Raw genomic sequence first — 25,504 nt, forward strand, 5'->3', positions numbered from 1 at the left:
TTTCTGTAAAGGATCAGATTGACTCCTGAAAAAGAGTAACAGCAACAGCTCAGTGTAGCCTCCAGGTAAATGGACTGGCGTAATCTATGCATCACACATCACACACACTACCCACTTTCCGTCTCGGGTTCCCAGGGCTGCCTTTGGTCAGTAGGTGGAGTTCCAGGGAAGTCTGCGGCCAGAGATGGGATCCCAGCTCTGATAATTACCATCCTTGTTACTCAGGTATCTGCTTCCTAGCCTCTCTGTGCCTCTTGTCTGCTGCAAAACGGCCCTAAGCTGTCCTACAGTAGAAATGAGCTGAGCTGACCCCAGTGAGAATGAGCAGAGTAACTGACTCAGAGCTTGCTACTCAGGGGAATCAGGACCACCACTTGGATTAACTTTCTAGTAAGAAAAGAGAGTCAGCTGTGGTCTGATTGCAGGGTATTGACTGGGAAAGTAGAGGGAGTGTGGCAAATTAGAATCAGGGCATACTTTGCTGTGGGTTTTCAGCCATATTGGGCTTTCTCTGTTTGGTCCTGAGTTGGAAGTAGAAACAAAATATAGGACACTTGGCTGTTATTCATCAAATCCTGGCCAGTCTGGCTCAATTCTTGCAGACATTGTGGTTTGGCTTCCGGACTGGCTGCTGCAGAGGTTGTGGGTCAGAGTTCTACCATCACAGATGGTCCGGCCATTGTCTGTTTGTGTATTCAACATCTCACTACCTATTTTATGACTGTTCTAGCAAGAATTAAATGAGCCAAAGTCATTGCTTATAAAGGGCGAGACAGAGCTGGGCATGTGGCAAATATGCAAAAATGTTAGCTGTTGTTTTCCCTGTTTAAAAATTTTTTTTCTAGGTTTTAAAAAAATATTTATTTTTGGCTATGCTGCTTCTTCGTTGCTGTGCAAGGGTTTTCTCTAGTTCCAGCGGTTTCCCAGGACTGCCAGGGAAGTGTCCTGAACAATCATTCTTGATTCATACTAATTACTCAATATTGTTTACCTTACTCCACTGCTTCTCAATTTCCTCACCGTAACTCTCACTGATATTAGTACCTGTGTCAAAAGATAGGTTGGATAATATGTGTGAAAGACTTGGCCAGTGCAGCAGTACCTATTGAATATTTGATAAATATTATTAAAACCTCATCTCTGCAGCCCTGGGTGGAAATATATATAGTTGCCCCTCTTATTCATGGAGGATACATTCCAAGGCCCCCAACAGATGTCTGAAACCAGGGCTGGTACAGGCCTATGTATATATACACTTTTTTTCCTGTATATACGTCCCTATGATAAAACTTAACTTATACATTTGACACTGTCAGAGAATAACAACAATTACCAATAACAAAAGACAAATTATAACCATATACTGTGATAAACGTTATGAGAATGCAGTCTCTCTCTCTAAAAATACCTTATTGTACAAAAGCACTGACTTTTCCATTTTAAGTAACCATCTAACACACACTGTGGCCGTGACTTTTGCAGCCTGAGGGGCGACAGCAAAACTGGTACAAATTTCTTTCTTCTTCACAATTTCATGGATAGAAGATTTGCTCTTACCCTGGAACTTAGTAACCTCAGCATAGCATTGGTTTCTTCCCTCATGAGGTCGAGAACTTCCGCCTCTTCTCTTTAAGGAAACGCTTCACGGCTTCTCCTGAGCATATTAGAACATCCAGCATCACTCCTCGTGCACTTTGGGGCCATTTCTCAAGTAAAATGAGGATTATCTGAACAGGAGCACCGGGATATCCGGGACCGTGGATCCGGATGTGCTGGGCAAATGGGATTCTCGTCCCGGGACGAAGCAGGATATCACGAGATTTCGCCTCGCTATTCGGAATGGTGCCGCAGTTTAAAACTCAGGCGTTGTCTCTTTCTGGAATTTTCCATTTAATATTTTCAGAAGACACAATTGACTGCAGGTAAGCGCACCTGGGAAAACGGAACCGTGATCTAGGCGGGAGTTAGTGTATTAGCAACTGAATCCCAAAGTCTAAGGATAGAAGGAAATGCTGCGGAGCCGGGGCCCCAGCACCCCGCCGCTGACTGGTTCCTGAGGCGTCGGCGGTCCGGTCGGCGGGCGAGCCAGCCTGGGGTCCTCCGCCGCTCCCACGCTCCCGAGCTCGCCTCGCCACCTGAAGCACCCCCAGCGCCCCCAGCGCCCCCGCTCCCCTCCTCTCTGTGGTAAAATTGCCTTCCACGAAACCGGTATTTGGTGCCAAAAAGGTTAGGGACCATCGCTGTAAGAGCAGTGTTGTTTTTTTCTTTTCAGTTCAGTTCAGTCGCTCAGTCGTGTCCGACTCTGTGCGACCCCAGGAATCACAGCACGCCAGGCCTCCCTGTCCATCACCAACTCCCGGAGTTCACTCAGGCTCACGTCCATCGAGTCCGTGATGCCATCCAGCCATCTCATCCTCGGTGTCCCCTTCTCCTCTTGCCCCCAATCTCTCCCAGCATCAGAGTCTTTTCCAATGAGTCAACTCTTCGCATGAGGTGGCCAAAGTACTGGAGTTTCAGCTTTAGCATCATTCCTTCCAAAGAAATCCCAGGGCTGATCTCCTTGCAGTCCAAGGGACTCTCAAGAGTCTTCTCCAACACCACAGTTCAAAAGCATCAATTCTTCGGCGCTCAGCTTTCTATTTGGTCAGGCAGCATGTGGGATCTTAGTTCCCCAACCAGGGATCGAACCCATGTCCCCTGCTGTGGAAACATGGAGTTCTGACCACCCGACCGCCAGGAAGTCCTTGTTGAACATCTAATTAATTACTCAAGTTGAGGCCGTGCTGGGTCATCATGAGTGCCCACAGGCTTGTTCTCTAGTTTCAGCAAGTGGCAGCTGCATTTTGGTGCGCAGGCTTCTCAGCACGGTGGCATCTCCTGTTTCAGGGTGCAGGCTCTGGAGCTCTGGCTCAGTAGGTGCAGCTTATTTGCCCCGGGGCAGGTGGGATCTTCCTGGACCAGGGATTGAATCAGTTTCCCCTGCATCGCCAGGCTGATTCTTAACCATCAGGTAAGTATCCTTGGAAGAAAAGTTATGACCAACCTAGATAGCATATTGGAAAGCAGAGACATTACTTTGCTGACCAAGGTCCGTCTAGTCAAGGCTATGGCTTTTCCAGTAGTCATGTGTGGATGTGAGAGTTGGTCTGTGAAGAAGGCTGAGCACCAAAGAATTGATGCTTTTGAACTGTGGTGTTGGAGAAGACTCTTGGGAGTCCCTTGGACTGCAAGGAGATCAGCCCTGAGATTTCTTTGGAAGGAATGATGCTAAAGCTGAAGCTCCAGTACTTTGGCCACCTCATGCGAAGAGTTGACTCATTGGAAAAGACTCTGATGCTGGGAGGGATTGGGGGCAGGAGAAGGGGACAACAGAGGATGGGATGGCTGGATGGCATCACGGACTCGATGGACGTGAGCCTGAGTGAACTCCGGGAGTTGGTGATGGACAGGGAGGCCTGGTGTGCTGCAATTCATGGGGTCGCAAAGAGTTGGACACAACTGAGTGACTGAACTGAACTGAAGTCCAGAACATTCTAAAAAAAGAGAGACTTAGAGGTTTAGAGAGGAATAATAAATGGTCCTCATACTCTGAGCTGAAGAACTGGAGGGTGCTAGGATCCAGCCTCAGCAGGATCCAGGGATACCCTCAGGATGGATGGCCTTGGAGAGAGAGAGAGAGAGAGAGAGAGAGAGAGAGAGAGAAACTGAGGTAGCCTCTCAGTCTTTCTTTGGACTGCCTGTTTATTTCAAGCATATGATTCTCTTTTATACTTTTACAAAAGCATTAGGTCAGAGGTTTGATATTTTTAGTTCCCATTGACCCAGATTTATTTTTTTCCAAAAATCATTGTTGCCCCTCAAAAGGAGTTCCTTAGCAATTCTCTTATCTGCTTCTTCTCCTGTGTCCTTGTGAGTACACTGTAACTCACGCTAATGTCTGGGCTGCATACCGCATTCCTCAGTTTATTTCTTATCTTTCTAAGTCCTGTTTGCCTCTAGTATCCTAAGTTCACTATTTTTAAAAAGGGCTTCTAGCTAATAATATCTCTAAAGTCCCTAATTTTTATAAGCTATAGTAGAATATTGTAACATTACAGAAATCCTTAAATCTTTAGCTTCTAACTATTTTAATTATTCCTAAGCCCTAAATTCAGCAAATTTCTTTGCCATAAACACTTTTCTCACAAATGGGCCTCAGACAGGAATCCCTCCCATGGTCTCAAGCTGCGGCCTCTGTGCTCACCCTGGAACACTCTCTTGTAAAAGTCCTTGAACAAATGTCAGTGATTAACTTTATGAATTATTCTTTGAGCACAGCTGTGGAAGGCTTTATGCCGTATCTTGCTCCTCTCAAAAACAATAAGCACCTTAATATTCTCTTCAGTCAACTCAGCCAAGGGAAGGAAAACACAAGTCAGAATCACAAAGCCTAACTCCTTCATTCCGGGTCCGTGCCTACGGAACAAAGGGCGGGGGTTTAGGGCCGTGCCTCTATTTTGTCAGTAATGCCTAACGTGGCTCCCGACAGGAGGGCCAAGTCAAGGTTCTTTCCCAAGCACCCAGTGGACACAGGAGGCGAAATGAAAGTTCAAGTGCTGTTTGTTCCGTCAGACTCTATCAATCCACGGCATCTTCACGGCGCCGTCACCTCCTCCTTCACACGCATGTGCACAGACTCACACAGCAGTGAGGAGCAGACCTAACCTCGCATGCCTCTCTTTCTCTGAACTTCATCGTAAGAATTGGATTGTAGTTTCAAGAACCTAGCCCAAGAGGAAATGAGATGGCAGGGGAGTGACTTTTTTTTTGGCGTACGATACGTTTTCTGTCTGCTAGGTCAACAAAACATGCTTTGTTGCCTAGAGGAGCTAAATCAGGCTGTTTAAATCCCCTGTCACTACAAATATTCTCTTGATTTATGAAAAAATGTTCAATAAATGTGAGATTTAGATTAGCACAGCTACAAAATACATACAGGGCATAGCATTTGTTTTTCAATCGGCATTTTAGTGGGACCTTTAGAAAAAGCATTTCAAATAACAGCAATTGTAACAGTGATGATGAGAGAGACACAGTGATTCCTGTTGTTTATTGAGTGTCTGCCCTGTACTCGGCACTAGACTAGGAACTTTCTGTTCACTATGCTGTTTGATTGTCTGAAAAACATGCGGGCAGACTTCTGAATAAAGATGGTAGACCGGACACCTATATATAGCCACATTCTCCCCAAAGCTCAAAATGTCAAAAAGCAGTACTTTTTATTTCATTTGGTAAATAACTACTTAAGAACAAGGAAAACAGGAGAAAAGTTTATAGAAGGGGCATTTTGAAATCTGGAAAGTAAAAAGATATAAAGGAAAGTAAAAAGTAAAAAAGGCATCACCTTTGGGATTAGGTTCAACTCAAGTGGCAGTACAGCCAACTCAACAATGGTTTAAACACATGAGGTCTCTTTCTTGCACGTAGGTATGGGATTTGGGGAGTAAATATGAGAATTCTATAAAGCTGCCAGGGACCTAGCAACTTTGTAGCACCCCCGCCTTCCCCAATCTCTGGGTGTGACTCTTATCTCATGGTCCAACGTGGCTGCGTGAGCTCCGTGCATTACATCATTTTTTCCAGATGGCAGTAAGGAGGAAAGTTGGGTGGAAGAGGTATGCACATCACTTTAAAGACACTTCGTTCAGGTTTTTCTTAACACACGTCTTTCACCTGCAGTAGCAATCTCTATTAGAGATAGATGTTGTCTAGGTTTACTAAGCTATTTTAATATCTATCTCTATGATTAACCAAGCCTAATGAACTGACAGTGACTGAACCACCATCGCCGTCACAATGAACTGACATTTACTAAACAAATGCTGTATCTGAGTACAACTTTGGAGTCTGAAACACAGTGTGCTAAGCACTTTTTAGGAGTGAGGACTTCAGAATGAGGCTATGGGGGGCAGAACCATAGCCATGCGATTTTATTTCCCTAGTCTTGGGCACTTGTTTTATGCTCCTTAGTTAGCATAATAGAGCAGAAAGACCCTTCTCTAATCAGTGGCTCCCAGCTGTCAATTTCCTGTCATTCCTTCACCCTCTGAGGGGGTTCCTGGGAGTATAGCACGTTGGCCAAGGGCAGAAAGGGGTCTGTTTGAAACAGTCCTTTACAATTGCCAAGTTCATAACCACACTCTCTTTTGGACCCTGCGATGTATACAATGCCATAGCCAAGAGTCATAGAAAACTAGGTTCTACGGCAACACCACTGCTTCTCTGATTTGGAAGCAGGTTTTACCTCCCTAAGCCCCAATTTCCTCTGTAAGGTGGTTAATAATTGCACCTACCTTACAGTGTGAGGTAGAGTTACATAATTCCTGGTAAGTGCTTAGCACAGTGCTTTAACATAGTAAATGCTGAGTGAATGTTAGCTCTTATTATACAGTGGGGACTATCAGACCCATTAGATGAAGGTCAGACCTAAAATCAGAGTTGTGCTTGGTGGTTGGATTTTAAAGCTCTCATGGTCCAGTTTTAATTACCAGTAACAACGATAGTAGCAAACATTAATGCTATAACATTTGATAACAAGAGCTAGCTTTGCCCTTGGCGCTGCGCTTAGTGCTTTGGAGTCATCACTTCTGTTGTTTCTTTTTCTTTATGCCTCTCCCCTCCAACTCTGCCCCTGGTATGCCTGTGTATATATAGCCCACCAGGCTCCTCTGTCCATGGGATTCTCCAGGCAAGAATATGGAGTGAGCCGGAAAAGGCAATGGCACCCCACTCCAATACTCTTGCCTGGAAAATCCCATGGATGGAGGAGCCTGGTGGGCTGCAGTCCATGGGGTTGCTAAGAGTTGGACACGACTGAGCGACTTCACTTTCACTTTTCACTTGCATGCATTGGAGAAGGAAATGGCAACCCACTCCAGTGTTCTTGCCTGGAGAATCCCAGGGACGGGGGAGCCTGGCGGGCTGCCATCTATGGGTCGCACAGAGTCGGACACGACTGAAGCGACTTAGCAGCAGCAGCAACTTTTCCCTTCTCCAGGGGATCTTCCCAGCCCAGGGATCGAACCTGGGTCTCCTGTATTGCAGGCGGACTCTTTACCATCTGAGCCACCAGGGAAGTATGTATATATATATATGTATATATATATGTATATATATATATGTATATATACATATGTATATATATGTATGTATATATACGCCACCAGGGAAGTATGTATATATATGTATGTATATATATATATACAATAATTTTATTTTCTGTTTTTATTTTCCCCTGGCATATCTACGTGCACAGTCTGGCAGGATATGGGGTGAATCTTGGGCTCCAGGACATGAAGTCTTTGGAAGAATTATTTGCAAGTTCATGACAGCTGTGGATCAGAGCCACATCTAGGAAGCTCTGGCTGTCAAAATAAGACACTCTGAACAGATGGTGGAAGATTTTAAACAGAATGCATTTCTTATGGCAACATGACTGCCTCTAGAGGGGGCCCTTCTCTCTACAGGACAGAAAGGAGCCAGGGAAGAAATTAGGCTGAAATAGAATTTTGTGAATATTGGCAAGTTAGCAATTACAGCCACACTGACACCTGGGGCCTATACACGTGAATTAGATGAGTTATGTTTCCAAATGTAAGGGTCTAATTTCTGGAAGTCACTGCAGTGGTTGTGATGAGGTCTCCAGGAGAGAGTGCCTACTTGTGGCCCAGGAGATTTTTCTTAGTCCATTCGTACTTATTCCGGAGAACTTCCAAAACAATGCAAAATCACTCTCTCCTAAAGTTACAGGCACTCAAGTTCCCTCTGATTAAAACAAATACGGCAGAAGGTTAAGTGTGACTACACCTATGTGTGTGTGTCAGGGGTGGGGTAGTATGGGTATTCATTGTGCTCATCTCTCAACATTTCTGGATGTCTGAAAAATGTCATTATAGAACATGTTGGAAAAAAGGAAAGAATAGATTACCAAAAAAATAAAAGAACAGACGTAATCTCATAGAAAGAAAAACCCAGTACTTTAACTGGAACGTATTTACCTTTAAGAAGAATTCACTTCTTTTATACACTTTTCTCACTTTCCCATGGAGGATCAAAACCCCCTGGGCATCCACCTGAGAACCAGCACTGGGGATCCCTGTTCTGGAAAGGCAGCTCGTGGGGTGGTGGGTTGAGAGGATGGGTTTGGAGTAGGTGACCTTGTTTGTGCTCCATTCCAGACCTTGCTGGCTTTTGCTCACCCAGTGACCATGCACATGCTGCTGCGATTCTTTGTGCCCCATTTGCCTCCTCTGTAGAAACTGGGCTGATAATCACGGAATCATGTAAGTGGCTTGGCCACTGTACCACACAGCTTGCAAGTGACAGTAACTGAGTTTGGTTTCCAAAATAAATGATAGGAAAGCCTGTCACCAAAACTCTCCCCCATCTCCGCATACCTCTAGGTCTTGGTTGGAACTGCCCTCAGAACCCTCATCATTCTTTGTCTGTCGGTTTTATTCTAACCAACTGATTTCTGGATGCAAGGGGTATTTCATTTTTCTTGACTTTTCTAAGAGATCTAATACAATTTTTTGTTACCTGTGTGTTTGAATGAATAGTCAAAATACAAAAACACTTTCTAACTAAGTCCACATTAACAAGGAGAGTTTTCCCTGAGAATCCTGTTCAATATTCTTGCTTATTAATTATAGCAGGTTTGCAGAATTGTTGGGCCATTTGTGTGTCTGAAGGGAAAGGAAGGGACCATCATCCTGGTAATAACAATGAACTAAAGAAATGTGGCTCTCAGGAATGTTACACTGAAACTTGTGCCCACCGCATGAGTAATGCCAAATTTCTTTCGGCAGAAAATGTACCAGTCTTCTGTTCGTACATTGTGTTATCGCGGAAGTCAGAAAGAAAACTTCAAATGTAGAAAACCATGTCTCAAATTGGGCTTTAGCCCTAAAATTGTGGGTAATAGCACCATCTGGTGTGCAGTTATATAACTACATGGTGAAATTTTTTTATTTTAAATCAATGTAATAATCAGTTGATTCAGCTGGCTTTACAATAAGACACCATTCTTTAGGCTTTTGTAAGCACATGCTGAGGATCTTGGCTCATTCCCAAGCTTATGACTCTGAAAACCCATAATAATCTTACCAGCCAAACAGGGTTCACCCTCTGACAGATCCCAAGTCAAGATCACATCCAAGTTGAAGTCCAAAGGGAGCAGAAACTATGAATAAAGGAAGCTAGTAAGGAAACAGGGGGAAAAAAAAGCTTGCCCATGAACACAGAGCAGGAGCAAGAGACCGTGAAACCCATGAGAGAGAAAATCAGGCTTGTCCTTGGGCTCCTGCAGGTCATGACAATGTTCTAATTTAGCTCATTTACATCCTGATCATAAACTTTTGAGTGAGTCTCTGCTGCTTGCAATCTAATAAGCGTAACTAAAACATTAGTTTCAGTGAGGTCCAAAAACTTAAATAGTCCAAAGACTTTAGTCCAAATACTAAATCTGACTTGCTTAATTGCACAATTCCCCAAAGGCCTGAATGTCTTTCTTCATTGACCTCTGATCAAGGCCAACAGTTAGAGGCAGGAAGAGAGGAATAATATGAGGTCATCATAACCATTTGGGACCATGATGGGAAGCCTGGGCCACCCAGTCAGACTTGTCAGCTCCTGTCTCTCACCTGAGGATGGGCCAGGAATTAGAGAGGCAGATGCCCTCAGATGATGCTAGAGAACTCAGCAATCAGAACCGGTAGGATCTAGGTACCACCTCGTGAATCTCTGGCCAGAAATGGGCTCTTCAATGCCGTCAGTAAATCTCATCAAATCATCAAATTAGCATTTGATTCACAGGCTAGTAACTTCCAGCTTTACCGTCAGTGCAGATCAGCAGTTCTTAACTCCAGGAACAGCTGGCAATGCCCGGGGACATTTTCGGTTGTTGCAGCAGCAGGAAAGGCGATGCTCCTGGGTCCAGTTGGTAGAGGACAGAGCCGCTGCTAAACACCCCACAGTGCACAGGAGAACCCCGCAACTAAGAATTACAGGGTCCCCAAATGTCAGCAGTGTTGAGGTTGAGGAACCCTGGTGTCCGTGGCAGAGAAGCCTACAGGCCGTTTTAAAGTGGTAGGAAGGGCAGAGGTTCGAACGAGAAGTTGAGAATCCTGCCAAGGGGAGTACTACCCAGCTTGGGGAAGACACCATACTATATCACCATCTGTGGAAGATGCCAAGTCATGGGCAACAGGTGCCAGTGGAGGGTCTGATGAAGGTAACCTGAGATAAGTCTAAGCAGCAGGTTCTTGAGAAGCTGAGCAGAGGCTATAGATGATGATTGGAGAAACTGAGGCTAAGGAGATTGACTCTATTCATCTCCTTCCTCACCACTAAGGGATTTTGGGATCTAATTTCCTATTCACATCAAAGGAATAAGTTGGCTTGGGTGACAGGGGCAAGGGGTTAAATTGGGATGAGCAGAAGCTGGCAGATTAATAGTCACTTAAATGTACATGGATTTGGAAAGAGTGATGTGATGGATCTGTGATGGGATAGTGGGTCTGTCAAAACTGCAACATGCATACCTTAGGTGAGCTTTCGATCGGGTAACTTCCCAGGAAAGCAAGTCTCTCCTCTAAAGAGCAGGCAGAGCAGAAATTCCAAAGCAACATCAATCCCAGGACTTGAAGATAAAAGTCCTGATAAAAGGACTTGAAGATAAAAGATAAAATTCCCTTCTTCCCATTTTCCTCACTTTAAAACACGTGGAGTCTTGCATTCTTCTGTAAACTAGGGCCAGAGAAGTTACAGATTTCCCTGTAAGGCTCAGAAGAAAGTTCTAAGTAGGGAATGTTCTGGAAAAGTCTATAAACGGCAGGCAATTGTAACCAATAGAACCATGCTGGGACTGGAAGAAACTTCTCCATGAAAAAACACCTCCATCAGCAGGTGCGTGGGAATTTGCTTTTTTATAGCGTGGGAATTTGCTTTTTTATAGCGTGGTACAGCGTTGACTTTACACGCATAACAAAATCTGTGACTCAGCCTGGGAAAACTCTGGAAGGCTTCTGAGCAAGACCCTTCACTTCCTGCCGTAAACACCGGACAGGCTGTGTAGCCTTAGAAAGCCAACATCACTTGCCTCTTCCCTTTCCGCGTGGTGCGCTAGTCCGGCCAGGCCCGGGACTACATTTCCCAGGATGCCCAGTGGCGGGAGCTCCTGCGAGATAGGCCAGAGCCACGCGGAAGTGATTACGGGTCGCCCAGCAACGGGGACGGAGCCCTAGCCCAGGATTGGATGCTCACGCCCCCGGCCTGGGGCGGGGCGGGGTTAGGAGCTCGGCCCCGCCTCCGGAGCCCTGGGGCGCTCTCCGGCTTTTACTTCCAGCCGAGCGGCCGTGTGTGTCGCTCCGCGCTTTCCCCTGCGTTCTCCCGAGGCCCCGCCCTCCTTTGCTCCGGCAGATGCGAAAGTGCGGGCCTCGGATTCGGCGGCCCGGGCGCTGAGGGGCCCCGGGCGGCGCGGTGCGCAGGCGCGAGCGTGCGGGGCGCGCGGCGCGCGGTTGAAGCCGGAGTGAGTTCCTGGGCGCGGAGACCCGGCGGCCGGCGGGCGAGCGACCGCTTCCCCCGCAGCCATGGCAGCCCTGCGCTACGCGGGCCTGGACGACACCGACAGCGAGGACGAGCTGCCCCCCGGCTGGGAGCAGAGGACCACCAAGGACGGCTGGGTTTACTATGCCAAGTAAGGGGGCGTCCGGGGCGCGCGGAGGACCCTGACCGCTCCGCGCCCCGGGACGCGTGCTGCCTCCGGACCCCTGCCCGCGCGGGGAAGGCCTGCGCAGTGAAGGCTGCCGGCCTCCTGAGGACGGGCCGCATCCCGCTTTCTGGCTCTGCTGTCCAGCGCGGGGTCACCTGGCGGCGCCCAGACACGCCCTCTGCTGCCCAGGAGGCGGCAGTGCCCGGCGGTGCGGGCATGCACACGCTTGCATCCCCTTTCCCCAACAACAGAAAAAACGAGCACGCCCTGCTCCTTTCTCGGGGGCCTAGAAGGGCCGCCTGGGAGTGTGTATTTGTAACAGACGTCCTAATAGAGCTGTGTGTGTATATATGTATGTATGCATGTATATGCCTGTATATAAAATGTAGCTAATACAGCTTTACTGTAGTTCTCGGGAAAGTTTTGAAAGCCCCAGGAGGCCCTCTCTCCCGCCTCTTTCAGTGTGCGCTTGGGCTGGGGGGGGATAACTCTCAGGGGTTACTCATCTGTTAAGAGGGTTGGTTGGAGAGTTTTAGTTGAGGCGCTGTAGTAAAGGCTTAGTTGAGGCCTGAACAAACTGTGCTGGGTCCCACTCTCGGCACCGTCTCAGCCTGACACTAGAATCATCTGAGGACCATCATAACTGGATTTGGGGTCTCAGCAGACACCCCACATAGGGACTCTATTTTTTAAGCTTCCAAACTAAGGCAGGTTATGGCTTTGAGAAACACGGAAGTAAATCAGTGGTTTTCTACTCTTGGGAAACTGACCAGGCTCTGCTCCCGGCTTCCACCAGCAGGTTATTCTTCTCTCTTCATTTGCTTGCTGTGCCTCCCGCCCCTATTGCTAGTTTGTGAAATCTCTCCCAGGTGATTCTGATCTGCCCTAGGTTGTGAGCCACGGCTGGCTGCCTTTGGTGGCTTTCTAGAAAGAAAGGCAGGAGGAAAAGTCCTTGCTGCATTCTTTGAAGACACATTGGGAAGGTATCCTGTGCCAGGCCCTTTGCTGAGCGCTGGTTTTACTGAGACCATCTTGGTGGGACTTCCACGTGGTGGTCCAGTGGTTGCTACTAAGATCCTGCAAGATGCCTGTTGTGGCCAAAAAATAAAAGAGGTGGTCCTCACACAGTCTGTGTGATGAGCGGCAGCGTGCCCAGCATGCGCTGTGTGGGCAGGTGGTGAGGTGCCTGGGGTGGTTGGCCCCTGAGCCCTGCCTTAGGGCACAGGTAGGAGTGGGCGGGTCCAGGGGCAGCTCAGGTAGAAGAGACAGAGGCCCTGCCTGTGCTGTGGTGGTGCAGGAAGCTGAACACCTGTGAGGAGGAAGGGCCCTGCTGTGCCTCAGAGGAGCTGGGGTCCACTGAAGCCTTGGGGCCAGGCAGTGAGCTCGGCTCTGTGTCTTTACTTATTTATTTGTTGACAATGGCAAGATTTTATTCTTTTTTATGGTTGAGTAATATTCCATTGTAGGTAGATAAGTAGATATAGAGTAAGCAAGATGAGTAGATATATAGTAGATAAGTAGATACAAATTTTTGAATCATTGTATTTCATTTTAAAACTCAGCATTCAAAAAACTTAGATCATGGCATCCAGTCCCATCTATTCATGTCAGCTGCGCGTCTTTAGAAGGATGATTTCTGCTCTGGAGGAGTAGAGGGAGCCAGGGGCTCCGGGTGGCTTCTGAATGGGCGTTGGTTGTGGCCGAGGCCTCTGCCTGAAGGGCTCTTTGATCCCTGGGAGCTGAGCTTCAGTGTCTCTGCCCAAGAGGGCGTCCCCGTGCACGGGCCCTGCCGTCTCCTCCCAGCACCTTGCGCTCCCCCGTCCGTAGTTCTCTACATGCCACTCGGCCTTGCCTGCTGTCTGTCCCTCCCCAGATTGTCAGCGTCGTGAGCACAGGGACCGTTCCTCATTCCCCTCCATCCCCCATGCTTAGCATCACGGAGCTGTAAGATCAGTCCATGGGGAGTAAGGAAGTTAGCTCATCAAGCGAAGGTCTCCTGGGCCTCCCTGGCTGGGTGGCCTTCTGGGCCCTGGGGATGTGAAGACGCGCAGAGCCTGCTTCCTGGCTTCCAGGGCCGCCTCTGCTGTGGGTAGGGCCTGTCCCTGTTCTGGCTGCTGTCCCCAGAGCTCTCTGGCTCCGTTTCAGGTTTGACCTGTGGCCTCATGCTCGTCTGGAGGCTCCTGTGGCTGTGGTCACTCTGCTGTCCCCCAGAAGGTTGTTGCTGAGCCGTGAAGGACACCAGGATTCTTGGCCTCCAGAGATGAGGCTTGATTGCTCAGAGCTTTTGTGGGATAAAGTTTTACTAAAGTATAAAAGAGATGGAGAAAGCTTCTGACATAGGCATCAGAAGGGGGCAGAAAGAGTGTCCCCTGCTAGTCTTCAGCCAGATGTTTTATGTCTGTTCAGTTCAGTTCAGTCGCTCAGTCGAGTCCGACTCTGTGCGACCCCATGAATCGCAGCCCGCCAGGCCTCCCTGTCCATCACCAACTTCCGGAGTTCACTCAGACTCACATCCGTCGAGCCTGTGATGCCATCCAGCCATCTCATCCTCTGTCATCCCCTTCTCCTCCTGCCCCCAATCCCTCCCAGCATCAGAGTCTTTTCCAATGAGTCAACTCTTCGCATGAGGTGGCCAAAGTACTAGAGTTTCAGCTTTAGCATCATTCCTTCCAAAGAATTGCCAGGGCTGATCTCCTTCAGAATGGACTGGTTGGATCTCCTTGGAGTCCAAGGGACTCTCAAGAGTCTTCTCCAACACCACAGTTCAAAAGCATCAATTCTTATGTCTGTTAGAAAGCTATTAATCAGATATATAGGTCAGTCAGTAAATCATCTGCCTACAGCGCAGGAGACCTGGGTTTGGTTCCTGGGCTGGGAAGATCCCCTGGAGGAGGGCATGGCAACCCACTTGAGTATTCTTGCCTGGAGAATCTCATGGACCGAGGAGCCTGGTGGGCTCCAGTTCATGGGGTTGCCAGAGTCGGACACGACTTAGCAACTGAGCTGTGACGACTCAGATAAGAGAGACACTTCAGGGCTGAGGGACTTTCACCGGCCCCTCTCCCACAGTGCATTTTTGAGATAGGATGGCATGAGGTGTGTCATCCCCCAGCCATAAAACAATTGGTATGAATACTGATTTGTTGAGCTATTATCAGCCCAAGGTTTGAGAAAAGAAAGTCTATGTGGAACCATTTTGGAGAAAGGCACATTCTACAGCAAATACATAGTTTCATTAACATAGCTTAAGAAAAATGCATTTGGTGACCTCAAGGTTTGAGAAAAATTAAGCTCAGTTGGAACCAGGTGTCGTCGTGGCAACACAGAATTTTAAGAGAAAAAGCATCTGACGCTTGTAGTTTGTTTCTTCCTGCCATTTAAGGGAGAGAGAAAAAATGTCTGCCCCTTGCAGCCTCTTCCCTCCATTTGGGGCCCCCTGCCCACCTGCCTGCCCGCCTCTCACCCCCTGCGCCTCGCCTTCTGCTGGGCGACCCTTCCCTCCGCTCCCTTCCTGGAAGGTGCGCTAGGTAAGGCCTGCGGGCTCCCGCCGGCTCCACTGAGGGCTTCCGGGAGCCCGCGGCTGGGGGACTCCGTGGTGCCTGTGTGGTCCCTGGAAAACACCCCAGGGCCCCCCAGTGGTGTTTGGCCCTATTGACTCTGACTGTGGTGATAGAGCTTGGCAGGCTCCCAGCTGGGGTGGTGGGTGCCTCTCCCCAGACGCTCTCCTCTCCTCCCAGCCCTTGGTCTTTGCTTGAGGTGAAGGATGCCCAGAATGGCCCTGGCCCTGCGTTCCCAGCAGTCCCCCTGAGCTCTGCCGACCTGCAAGCATCCCGGGCCTTTGTTCACTCCCAGTTCTGGAAGGTCACTCGTCCGTCGTGGTTTGGGGAACCTGACCGATCTCTCAGAAGGTTGCCCTTGGAGTCCTTCCTTCCTTCCAAGGCCTTCCTCCCACTGCTGTGGGGTGCCCCCCACCCCGGCCAAGGACTGAGGCTGCAGCTCCTAGCTGGCTCCTGGGGTCTCGTGGGAACCCCCCTCGGAGCCTCGCTCCTCCTCTCCCATGTGGGTTCTGTCAGCCCCTCAGCCTCCCCACAAGCAACCTCAAAGGGGCACATGGCTCAGTGCCCCCAGGCTGGGCCCCCAGGGAGGCCCAGTATTGTGGCGGAGGGTGGTCACGCTGGTGACCCTTTCTCGCTGCCCTGACACCACCCAGGGCAGTCCCTTTGCCTTAACCGGCGGGGTGGAGGGGCGGGTACTGAGGGGCGAGGGCTCGGTGCTGGGGGCCGTGGTGCAGTCCTGGGGGTCTTCAGGGCACCAGCCACTGCCCCCCTGTGCTCCTGAAGCCCATGGGCCTGAAGGGGGATGGCTGGCCTGCCCAGTGGGAGGCGGGTCCCTGTCTGCAGGAGGCTCTGGATCTCCCTGTTGAGCTTCAAAAAAAGCCCCCAAACCTTAGAAGAGCATACTTGAAAGCAATAGCCATGTAATGTGGTGTGAATTTAATTTTGATCCCTTTGTTTTACATTAAGATCACTGTTAATTATCTCTTTAAATGACAAAAAGAAAAAGAGAAAGCTTGCTGAAAGAAAAGAAAAATAAAAGACTTCTTTTTGAAGGAGAATAAGATAACAGCGGGGACGTGTTGTAATTTTCTGTTCATTAAAAAGTCATTTTAGGTTACAGTGGAAAGGGAACAGCTTTTAATTAACTTTTATACGAAATTTATTTCAAATAATCCTTTTCTGTCAAAGGCACAGTTCTTAGTTCTTCACACATGTGGACCGACTGAGGCTTCTTCTCTGACCCCAGGAAGTGGGCCCGTTATTACTCCCTTTGTACTGATGGGAAAACTGAGGCTCAGGGACGTTTAGTAACTTCTCCAAGGGCACAAGGCTGGTGAGCGGGAGGACCAGGAACTGTGGGCCTCAGGCCCGGGACCCCGAGTCTGCGGGAGACGGGGCAGTGTCTGCAGAGCCTTGCCGTTGCCACAGCTGTGTTGGCGCCTGGTGGGTAGAGAGCAGGGATGCTGTTCATCACCCTGCAGTGCCCAGGATGGTCCCCGCTGCAGAGAGTGACCCCCGGCACTTTACCCTTCCCAGGGCGCCGGGGCTTCCTTTCTCCTTGCAGGGCTGCCCGTGTCCTCTGTCTGTGCGGGATTGCATCCATCACGGGTCCTGTCCCGGATCCCGTCTGTTACTTCCCTATGCTGCCGGGGAGACCGGCTCCCTGGATGCGGGCAGTGCGGGAGCTCAGGTGTGTGGCCTTCTGAGTCCACAGTCCACGGTGTCTCTGCGTTGGCCGCTGGGAGTTTGCAAAACACCAGAAGCCGGCAGTTCCTAAAAAGACCCTGCCTTTGACGTGCAGCGTCTTACAGGAGCATTTGCTTGCTCTCTGTATTTATTCTCTTTAAAATAATGGCTCCGGAAGAGCTGTTCTGTCGTCCGTTTGTCAGTGATTTCGTGTTATTTTCTACTTTGGCCTGAGCATGTGGACTTTGAATGCTTCTTGCAACATGCAGCTTTTTCTGGCATTAAGTAATTTTATGTTTTTCTTGACAATAGGTCGCCTGTTGACAGGTGTCTCTAGTCTGTTACTGGCTCGTGGTTTGAATTTGAATGATAACTGTATATGCTCTCCTGAGATGAAAGTCTAGTTTGGCATGGAAGTCAGACCAGCTTGTATATTTGATTTGTTCAAAATAGTAGACCTTTTGAGGGCTTTTTATATGTCAGATACCGTGTCCAACCTTTTATGTACAGTATCCTCATAACATTCTCCTGAGATCAGTACTAAGATTATTTCCATTTTGCCAATGAGGAAGTTAAGGCTCCGAAGCTAAGTAACTTAAGCTATGGGGCTGTCTTACCACTTCTTAATTTCCTCTTGGATGAAATTAGGAATCAGCACTTAAAAAACACTTTGAAGTTAAATTTGTGAAAAGAATAAAACATTTGAGAAGATTTGCAACCCCATAGACTGTAGCCCACCAGGCTCCTTTGTCCATGAAATTCTCCAGGCAAGAATACTGGAGTGGGTAGCCTTTCCCTTCTCCAGGGGATCTTCCCGACCCAGGGACTGACCTGGGTCTCCTGTATTGTAGGCAGATTCTTTACTGCCTGAGCCACCAGGGAAACCACTAAGATTAAGGTTGTATCTAAATTATATCTACATGTCGGCATTATAAATTAGACTGAGAATTTTCAGTCTGTCCTGGAGTAAAACTGAAGCAGGTACAAAGCAGAACTCCTCTCTAGATATTTTGAGAAATTCGGCGAGATTTCTAGAGTTGACCCACAGCTGGGGTCCCGTCTTCTTCCTCTGGCTTCACCATCGGTTCATAAATGCGGGCTTTTACCAGACTGCTGCTGCTTGCAACCTAGAGAGTTTGACCTGTTGCAAACAGCCATCTTATGTTCTGAATATTTCTTTGTGAATGTCTGACTTGACTAGTCTTGAGGGAGAATTATGTTGGGGAGAGAAAAATCTGATGCCATGGATTAATTTTAGAAGTGTATTTTAGAATTTTAGAAGTGTAACTTTTCTTATTGTTCTCTGGATTTTTTCTTCTTCTTTTTTTTTTTTTACACAGTCACACGGAGGAGAAGACCCAGTGGGAACATCCAAAGACTGGGAAAAGAAAGCGAATCGCAGGAGGTTTGTATGCCGGGTCATAAAGCGGTGAACCTTGTATGTTGGGCATGGTTCAGATGGGAAGACGGTCACAGGCAGAGGGTCTGCTGAGGAACTGGACCTTCCCTCTCGGGAGCTTGTAGGATTCAGTAGAAGATGACGAGATTTTTGAGTGAAATGCTGATTTCTCACTGGCCTTAAAAATAAAGTATTAAAATAATAGGGCTCTTGAACTCACAGTTCACTAGGCTTTCCCGGTTGCACTGTTTGTGAAAATGTCATCGGTTCCTATCCTGGAATTAAGTATACCAGTGTTAGAATTCCATGACGCTTGTGGTGACTTGTAGGTGTTTCTGAGCACGTGTGTCATCCATGGCGTAGAAACGTAAGAAGGTCCGTGCCTTCAAGAGGTTGAGGGTCTGTTTGAAAAGACAGTGTGTACCCATGGAAGAACAAGTGAGACTGCTCTGTGATGGGAGTCATCACAAGTCGGCATACAAATGGCACCAGCTGCCTGCTGCAGTGCAGATGCGTTCTGGGAGTTCATTCCAGGGAGAATTCATGTTGATTGGAGCAGCCGGGAAGGGTTTTGTGAAAAGCAGGAGCTGAAGGGAGTGTTGAAGAATTATCAAGAATGAAATAGTTTTAAAAATAGAGTTGCCATATGACCTCGTGGTCCCACTCCTGAGCATATACCCATATAATACTCTGTTTTGGAAAGATACATGCAGCCCTGGGTTCACTGCGGCACCAGTCACGATAGCCAAAATATGGAAACGACTTAAATGATCACCAGCAGGTGAGTGGACACAGGTGTGTGTATACAGTAGAGTGCTCTTCAGCCATAAACAGAATGCAGGGTCATTTGCAACAGTACGGGTGGGCCTGGAGAGAGCCGTGCTAAGGAAAGGAAGTCAGAGAGAGACAAACCCCACATGATGTCACCGACATGCGGAATCTAAAGTGCGGCGCGTGAACGTGTCTGTGAAACAGACAGGCTCACAGACAGAAGAGGCTTGCGACTGCCACGGGGAAGTGTGAGACTAACAAATACACATTACTGTGTGTAAGGTAGATAAAGAAGAAGGTCCTACTGCCTAGCATAGGGGATTCTATTCCATATCCTGTGATTAAACCGTGATGGAAGAGAATAGGAAAAATATATATATGTCAAACTTGAGTCACTCTGCTGTACAGCAGAAATTAACACGATATTGTCACTCAACTATTCTTCAGTAAATCTAAAAAGAATGAAATAGTCTTACTTCCCAAGCAAGAGACAGAAGTGTGGAGTCTGGTTGGGGTAATAGGCCTTTCCCACCTGCCGCGGTTGGAGCCTGCGCTCTGCTGGTCGGGTGGGAGGCTGGGACTGTGGCCAAAAGGGTGGGGCTTCGGCTCACCCCTCCTCCAGGTGGCTGTCTTGCTGTTTTTCAGATTTGCCCTACGGATGGGAACAAGAAACCGATGAGAATGGACAGGTGTTTTTTGTCGAGTAAGTTGTCTACAGACTATTCTCGGGCTTCTTGCTTTTGTGATAAGTGTATACATTATAGAAAAATATTATGTAGTGTGTAATCCTACCAGCAGGAGTAACTGCTGTTAACGATTTTTGTATTTTTTTCTCCTGTATTTATACTCTCTGTACATACACTTAAAAAGAGAGACTGTATTGGGTGATCTGTTCGGCTAACTGTTTTTGGCACATAATTCGTGTGAGGTTTTTCTCATATCCTTAGAAAGTTTTCCAGAAGATGAAGTTTAACAGCTAAGTGGAATCATTTTGTGTAGATACACTAGAACTCATCAAATTTCCTGCTGGGCGTTGATGCTGTTACATTTCTGTGATGCGGCGTCCATACAAGCAGGTCTCGTCATACTGCACTTCACAGGCACTTTTTTTTTTTAAATTGAAGGCTTGTGGCAACCCTACCCTGAGTGCCTTCTGGCGCCATTTTCCCGATAACATTTGCTCAGCTTGTGTCTGTCACATTTTGGTGATTTTTGCGATATTTCAGACCCTCCACTGGCATGAGGCTTCTCTGTGGCTCAGAGGGTAAAGCGTCTGCCTGCAGTGCGGGAGACCCGGGTTCGATTCCTGGGTCAGGAAGATCCCCTGGAGAAGGAAATGGCAACCCACTCCAGTATTCTTGCCTGGAGAATCCCCTGGACAGAGGAGCCTGGCGGGCTATAGTCCACGGGGTCGCAGAGAGTCGGACACGACTGAGCAACTTCACGCACACACACAGCACTGGCATAGAGGTTACGACTCACTGAAGACACAGATGATGGTTAGTGTTTTTTAGCTGTAAAGTGTTTGTTAACTAAGGAATGCGTGTGTTTTTTAGACGCGATGTCATCGCACGTTTAGCAGACTGTCGTGTAAACGTAACTTTCACATGCACTGGGAGCCACAGAATTTGTGTGACTCAGTTTATTGTGTGCGACATTCGTTTTGTTCCTCTGGTCTGGAACTGACCCCACAATGCAGTATCTCCAAGGTGTGCCCGTGATTATAATGTTTTGAGCATCCTTGTCTGGAGCACTGTCTTTGGAATAAACTACAATAGCAAACAGCAATAGTGACCATGTGTCTAGCACCTAGCATGAGCCAGGTGTGCTTCTAACCACCTTATGCCTGTGGGGTTAACTCTCAGTCCCCAGAGTGCTCTAAGGGAGGCCAGTGCTCAGCCGCCTGGCCAGTCACGGCCCGCTCTGATCCTGCTGGAGTGCTGGTGAGCTTAGCAGCAGTGCCCTGGGGGAAGAGCCCGGGTGTGTTGCCGTGGTGTAAGGACTTCCGCCAGAGGTTATTTCTGGTTACCATGGTGGAGCCACTGAGGGGCTGGGGGAGAGATGCCCGTCTGTGAGCCAGAGTGACCGTGTCTCCAGGGAGCTCTTGTCGGTGTGACTGGGGTCAGAATGCTTACCTGGCAACTGTGGTTAGAAGTCAAATGAAAGTCGGGTTATTCTTGGGTCTTAGTGTTTATGGGGTGACGAGTATAGATTTTTAATCTGTATCTAGTTTTATACACAGATACACATTACAGATACATTTTTTTAACCTATATATATATATATGTATATATATATATATATTTTTTTTCTTCGCTGTACCGCAAGGCTTTGGGGATCTTAGTTTCCGGACCAGGGATCAAAACCCAGGCCAGGGCAGTGAAAGCCCCGAGTCCTAGCTGCTGGGCCTCCAGGGAACTTCCACAAATACATTTTCAACCATGAAATCTTTCTTTCTGGAGAGTTCTTCATAGCTTTCAAGATACGTTGAGGCGTACCTCGAATCCCAAGGTTACATTTAAAATGTGAAAAGCAGATCCTATTCAGTGGGAGCAACTGGTCTTTCTGTATGAATAGGATGTACCAGTGTGTTTTAATACATTGTTTACAGTATCAGTATATTTTATTATTGTTTCTGCAAGATTTAGATCAGCTCCAAGTCACAATTAGAGTGTGAGTATAGTCTTAAAATGAAGATGTTTAGAAGTTTTAGTAGTTGACCGCGTTCATATTTATTGTTGCAACTTTTATCACTTTGAGTTTCCTCCTCAGAATCTTCTTAGGCCCTTGCACGTAAGAAATTTAACTGAAATCTGCCGACAAGAGTGACTGGCAAATCTTACAGCAATGTTTGCATGACTTAATTAAAAAGCCCTAAGCCTGCTGCGTTTTTGAGACCTGAGGATACAGAGCAGTGCTTACTGTATGTTACAACCTCTTTTACAGGCAGTTCTGAAGAAAAAGCTTGGATGCCCATTTTCCTAGGCAGGATGGTAATCCTTCTGGAGCCCAGAGCATAGATCAAACAGACGCCAGGTCTTTCCAGGGTTAAGAAAGAGGCTTTCTAGGCCCTGGAAAGTGGAGTTTGCCTAGCCTGCAGCGGAAGATTGTCTTTGGTCATGAACGCCTCCATCCACTGCTGTGGGCTCACTGCTTTCTCTTCTCTGCAGCCACATAAACAAAAGAACCACCTACTTGGACCCAAGACTGGCGTTTACTGTGGACGACAATCCCACGAAGCCGACTACCAGACAGAGATACGACGGCAGCACCACGGCCATGGAGATCCTCCAGGGCCGAGACCTCAGCGGCAAAGTGGTTGTGGTGACCGGGGCGAACTCAGGGATCGGTGGGTTGTCAGCCAGCAGTCGTGGTTGTCGCTGCTGCTCGTGGCGTGCGTGATGAGATCCACTCTAGCCGGGGGAGGTTTTGTTCAGTGATTCTCTGATTAAAAGATGCTTGTAGGCTCTTCAGCCTTCGGGTCATTAAAGTCCCGGGCGCTTTTTCGGTCCCCGCGTTTCCGTGGAAGGAAGGCCACGGAGGGGCTGACCCTGAATCCTCCGAATGCTGCAGTCACAGGGGACAGTGGTTATTTTGGTTCTTAAGGAAGAGAGCTGGCAGGCTCCGATTGGGATTTCTGAGCTGGTCTGCATGCTGTGCAGACATAGTTCGGGCGCCTGGCCCCTTGAGCCCAGCGTTGGTTGGTAGTGGGCTCTCGGACGCAGCAGTGTGTGGTGATTATAGGACAGAGGGCACAGCGGCTGTCCGCTGGTCGCCGAGAATGTCACTTTCCCTGGAGAGCAGGATCTGGTTTCTCTGCAGGGTGGCAGAATCGGTCCTTGTCTTGACCTCTCGGTGGCCCGTGTTTCCTGTGGTGACCGTCACGAGGCTGGGGGCTCCAGGGGTGCCACAGGCTGGAAGAGAAACCGTGGCCAAGCAGATGGCGCCGTGGCCGCTCCACATGGTTCCATTCTCGTCTCGCTTGGTTCTGGTGACGTGAGCATCTGAGTCTAGGAACCAGCTGCTTGGAGTGAGGATGCGCGTCCTCAGGTCTGCTTATAGGAATAAGACATGGAGTCATGTTCGGCTGTATTCTGGCAAGCTCTCTGTCCCTCCGCAGCACCAGCCGCCCCTCTGCCCAGCTTTGGGTCCTCAGCCTTTTGTGCCCCTCCAGGCCTTCTTTCTCCAGCTTCGTTAATTTTTGGTGACTCCTTCTTGAACTCACAGAGACATTTCCTGGTATCAGCAGGCCAAGTCCAGGTGGTGACATTTTCTTAGAGCATCAGTTGTTTCAGAGTGCAGTGTCAAAAATCTAGCAAGCTCCAGTCCCAGAGCAGAACTTGTCTTTTTTTCTTTTTAAGACTAGACATCCTTTTTTATCTGTGGTTTTATGTATTTGTTCAGTCGCTGTTTGGGTGCCCTGGGTCTTTGTTGCTGCGTGCGTGTGGGCTGTCTCTGGTTGTGGTGAGTGGGGACTGCTTCCTCGCGTTGCACAGGCCTCTCGCTGCTGCGCTTCTTGTTGTGGGGCACCAGGTCTGTGGCGTGAGGGCATTAGTGGTTTCGGCACACAGGCTCAGTTACTCCGTGGCAGGTGGGGTCTTCCCGGACCAAGGGTCAAATCAGTGTCCCCTGCTTTACAAGGCCAGCTCTTAACCAGGGAAGCCCCAGAGCAGAACTTTTGACTTTTTTTTTTTTTTTTTTTTAATTGAAAGGGATTTATTTAAAAATCAACTCTCAGACCTCATCCTGGACTGAGAATATGTTCAGTCCAATTTTCTGAATCACATTGGCATCAATTCTATGTATTTGTCATCGATAGAAAACACTGATGATGCTGTGTTAAAAATAGTTGCTAGATCCTCAGTCATCTAGGAAACAATGTCGTGCTGATGTGTTGACCACTCTCTGTGAGGGTATGGACTAAGCGTAGAATAATTAAGGAAAAAAATAAGGACTTAAGTCGGGTCTCTCTGTTTAACACTCAGTTACCCAGAGAAGTAACCAAAAGATGTCATTCCCTTAATCTTGTGGCCGGACAGTCTTTCCCTTTGGTTGGTAAGACATGTGACTTCTGACAGTCTGCGTAAGTGGTCAGGCTTGGCTCTGTCTGACACATGGCACGCCTTCGCCTGGGGGAAGCTCTGCTGACGTTTGACACAGGAGGCTTACAGCGTGGTGGTTACTTAGTTGCTAGGTCGTTTCCAGCTCTTTTGAGACCCCATGGACTGTAGCCTGCTAGGGTCCTCTGTCCAGAGGATTTCCCGGGCAAGAATACTGGAGTGGATCCTTCCCCTGAAGTTTCCTCCTTCAGGGCGTCTTCCCAACCCAGGGATCGAACCCACGTCTCCTGCTTGGCAGGCAGATTCTTTACCGTTGAGTCACCTGGGAAGCTGTAATACGGGACCAAAGGGGTTGGTCCAGAATATGCAGAGATCTCCGTGCGGTGGGGTATGGAGTCGCCGTTGGAAGAGGGGAGGAGGTCCTGGAGTGTTGAGGAGAAACGTGCTGTGGTCAGAGTGGGCCTCGGGCCTCTCGCAGGGGACTCTGGCTCGTCACAGCCCTGACTTCTTCCCCCGTCACTGTGCTTGAGCTGTCTCGTGGACCCTGCCAGGCGTGCCTGTGGTCCAGTGGCACGTGGTGGCGCATAGTTGCGCTCAGGCTGGGAGGGAGGTGGGAGGGTCTCAGGGCGCCACGCTGGCCCCCTGTCCCCGGCTCTGACCTCAGCTGCCTTCAGCTCTGCCTCCTCACCCTGGGGCCCCTCTGCCCTTGAAAAGCCCAAGTCTGGGGGAGCTCCTGAGATTTGTTTCCTTAATTTTGTGAAATAATATTGGACCGAACATTCCAGGTAATCAAATCCTTGCAAATAACTGTCACACTGCAGCCCCGCCAGCAGGCTTAAAGAGAAGAGCTGAAGGCAGGCCTGTGGCTTTCTGGTCGTCTCTAAGGCGGCTTTGACATCTTGTGCCGCGGCCTTACAGTGTCCCTGCCCCAGGAGGTTGTGGCTTCCAGGTGAAGTCCTCCCTTTTTCTGAACTGTGACACACGCCGGATTAGACATTGCTATCATCGCTCTGTTTCTGCCGCTTCACACGGAACCACTGGGAGCAGAGCGATCCAGGCGTCTTTGTTTCCAGCTCTCCCGGGCACTCAGGACTCGCCTTCTGGGGGAGCTTGGACGCGCTGGCCTGCCCTTGCCCCTCAGGGGGCCTGTGACCCACGTGGGATCTGCCGTCTTCAGCCTCCTGGACGTCTGTGCTCTTGGGAGCAGAGGCGGCCATCACAAAACATACCAGCCTTTATGTTGAGAGTGGTGACTCCACAGCTGGAAACACAGGTAACCTGA

General features: G+C 48.6%; 1 protein-coding gene across 2 annotated transcripts in view; it reads left to right on the forward strand.

Annotated features, from left to right (window-relative positions):
- Positions 11,391 to 25,504, forward strand: part of WWOX (WW domain containing oxidoreductase) — a 919,972-nt gene continuing 905,858 nt past the window's right edge. For both annotated transcript variants that reach the window (XM_018061743.1, XM_018061744.1), the window contains exons 1-4: positions 11,391 to 11,734; positions 18,333 to 18,397; positions 19,808 to 19,865; positions 22,333 to 22,511. In XM_018061743.1, the coding sequence (XP_017917232.1) occupies positions 11,628 to 11,734; positions 18,333 to 18,397; positions 19,808 to 19,865; positions 22,333 to 22,511 (409 nt within the window). In that variant the 5' untranslated portion in view covers positions 11,391 to 11,627. The remainder of the gene's footprint in view (positions 11,735 to 18,332; positions 18,398 to 19,807; positions 19,866 to 22,332; positions 22,512 to 25,504) is intronic.

This window comes from Capra hircus, chromosome 18 (assembly GCF_001704415.2).
Source record: "Capra hircus breed San Clemente chromosome 18, ASM170441v1, whole genome shotgun sequence".
Classification (NCBI taxonomy): domain Eukaryota; kingdom Metazoa; phylum Chordata; class Mammalia; order Artiodactyla; family Bovidae; genus Capra; species Capra hircus.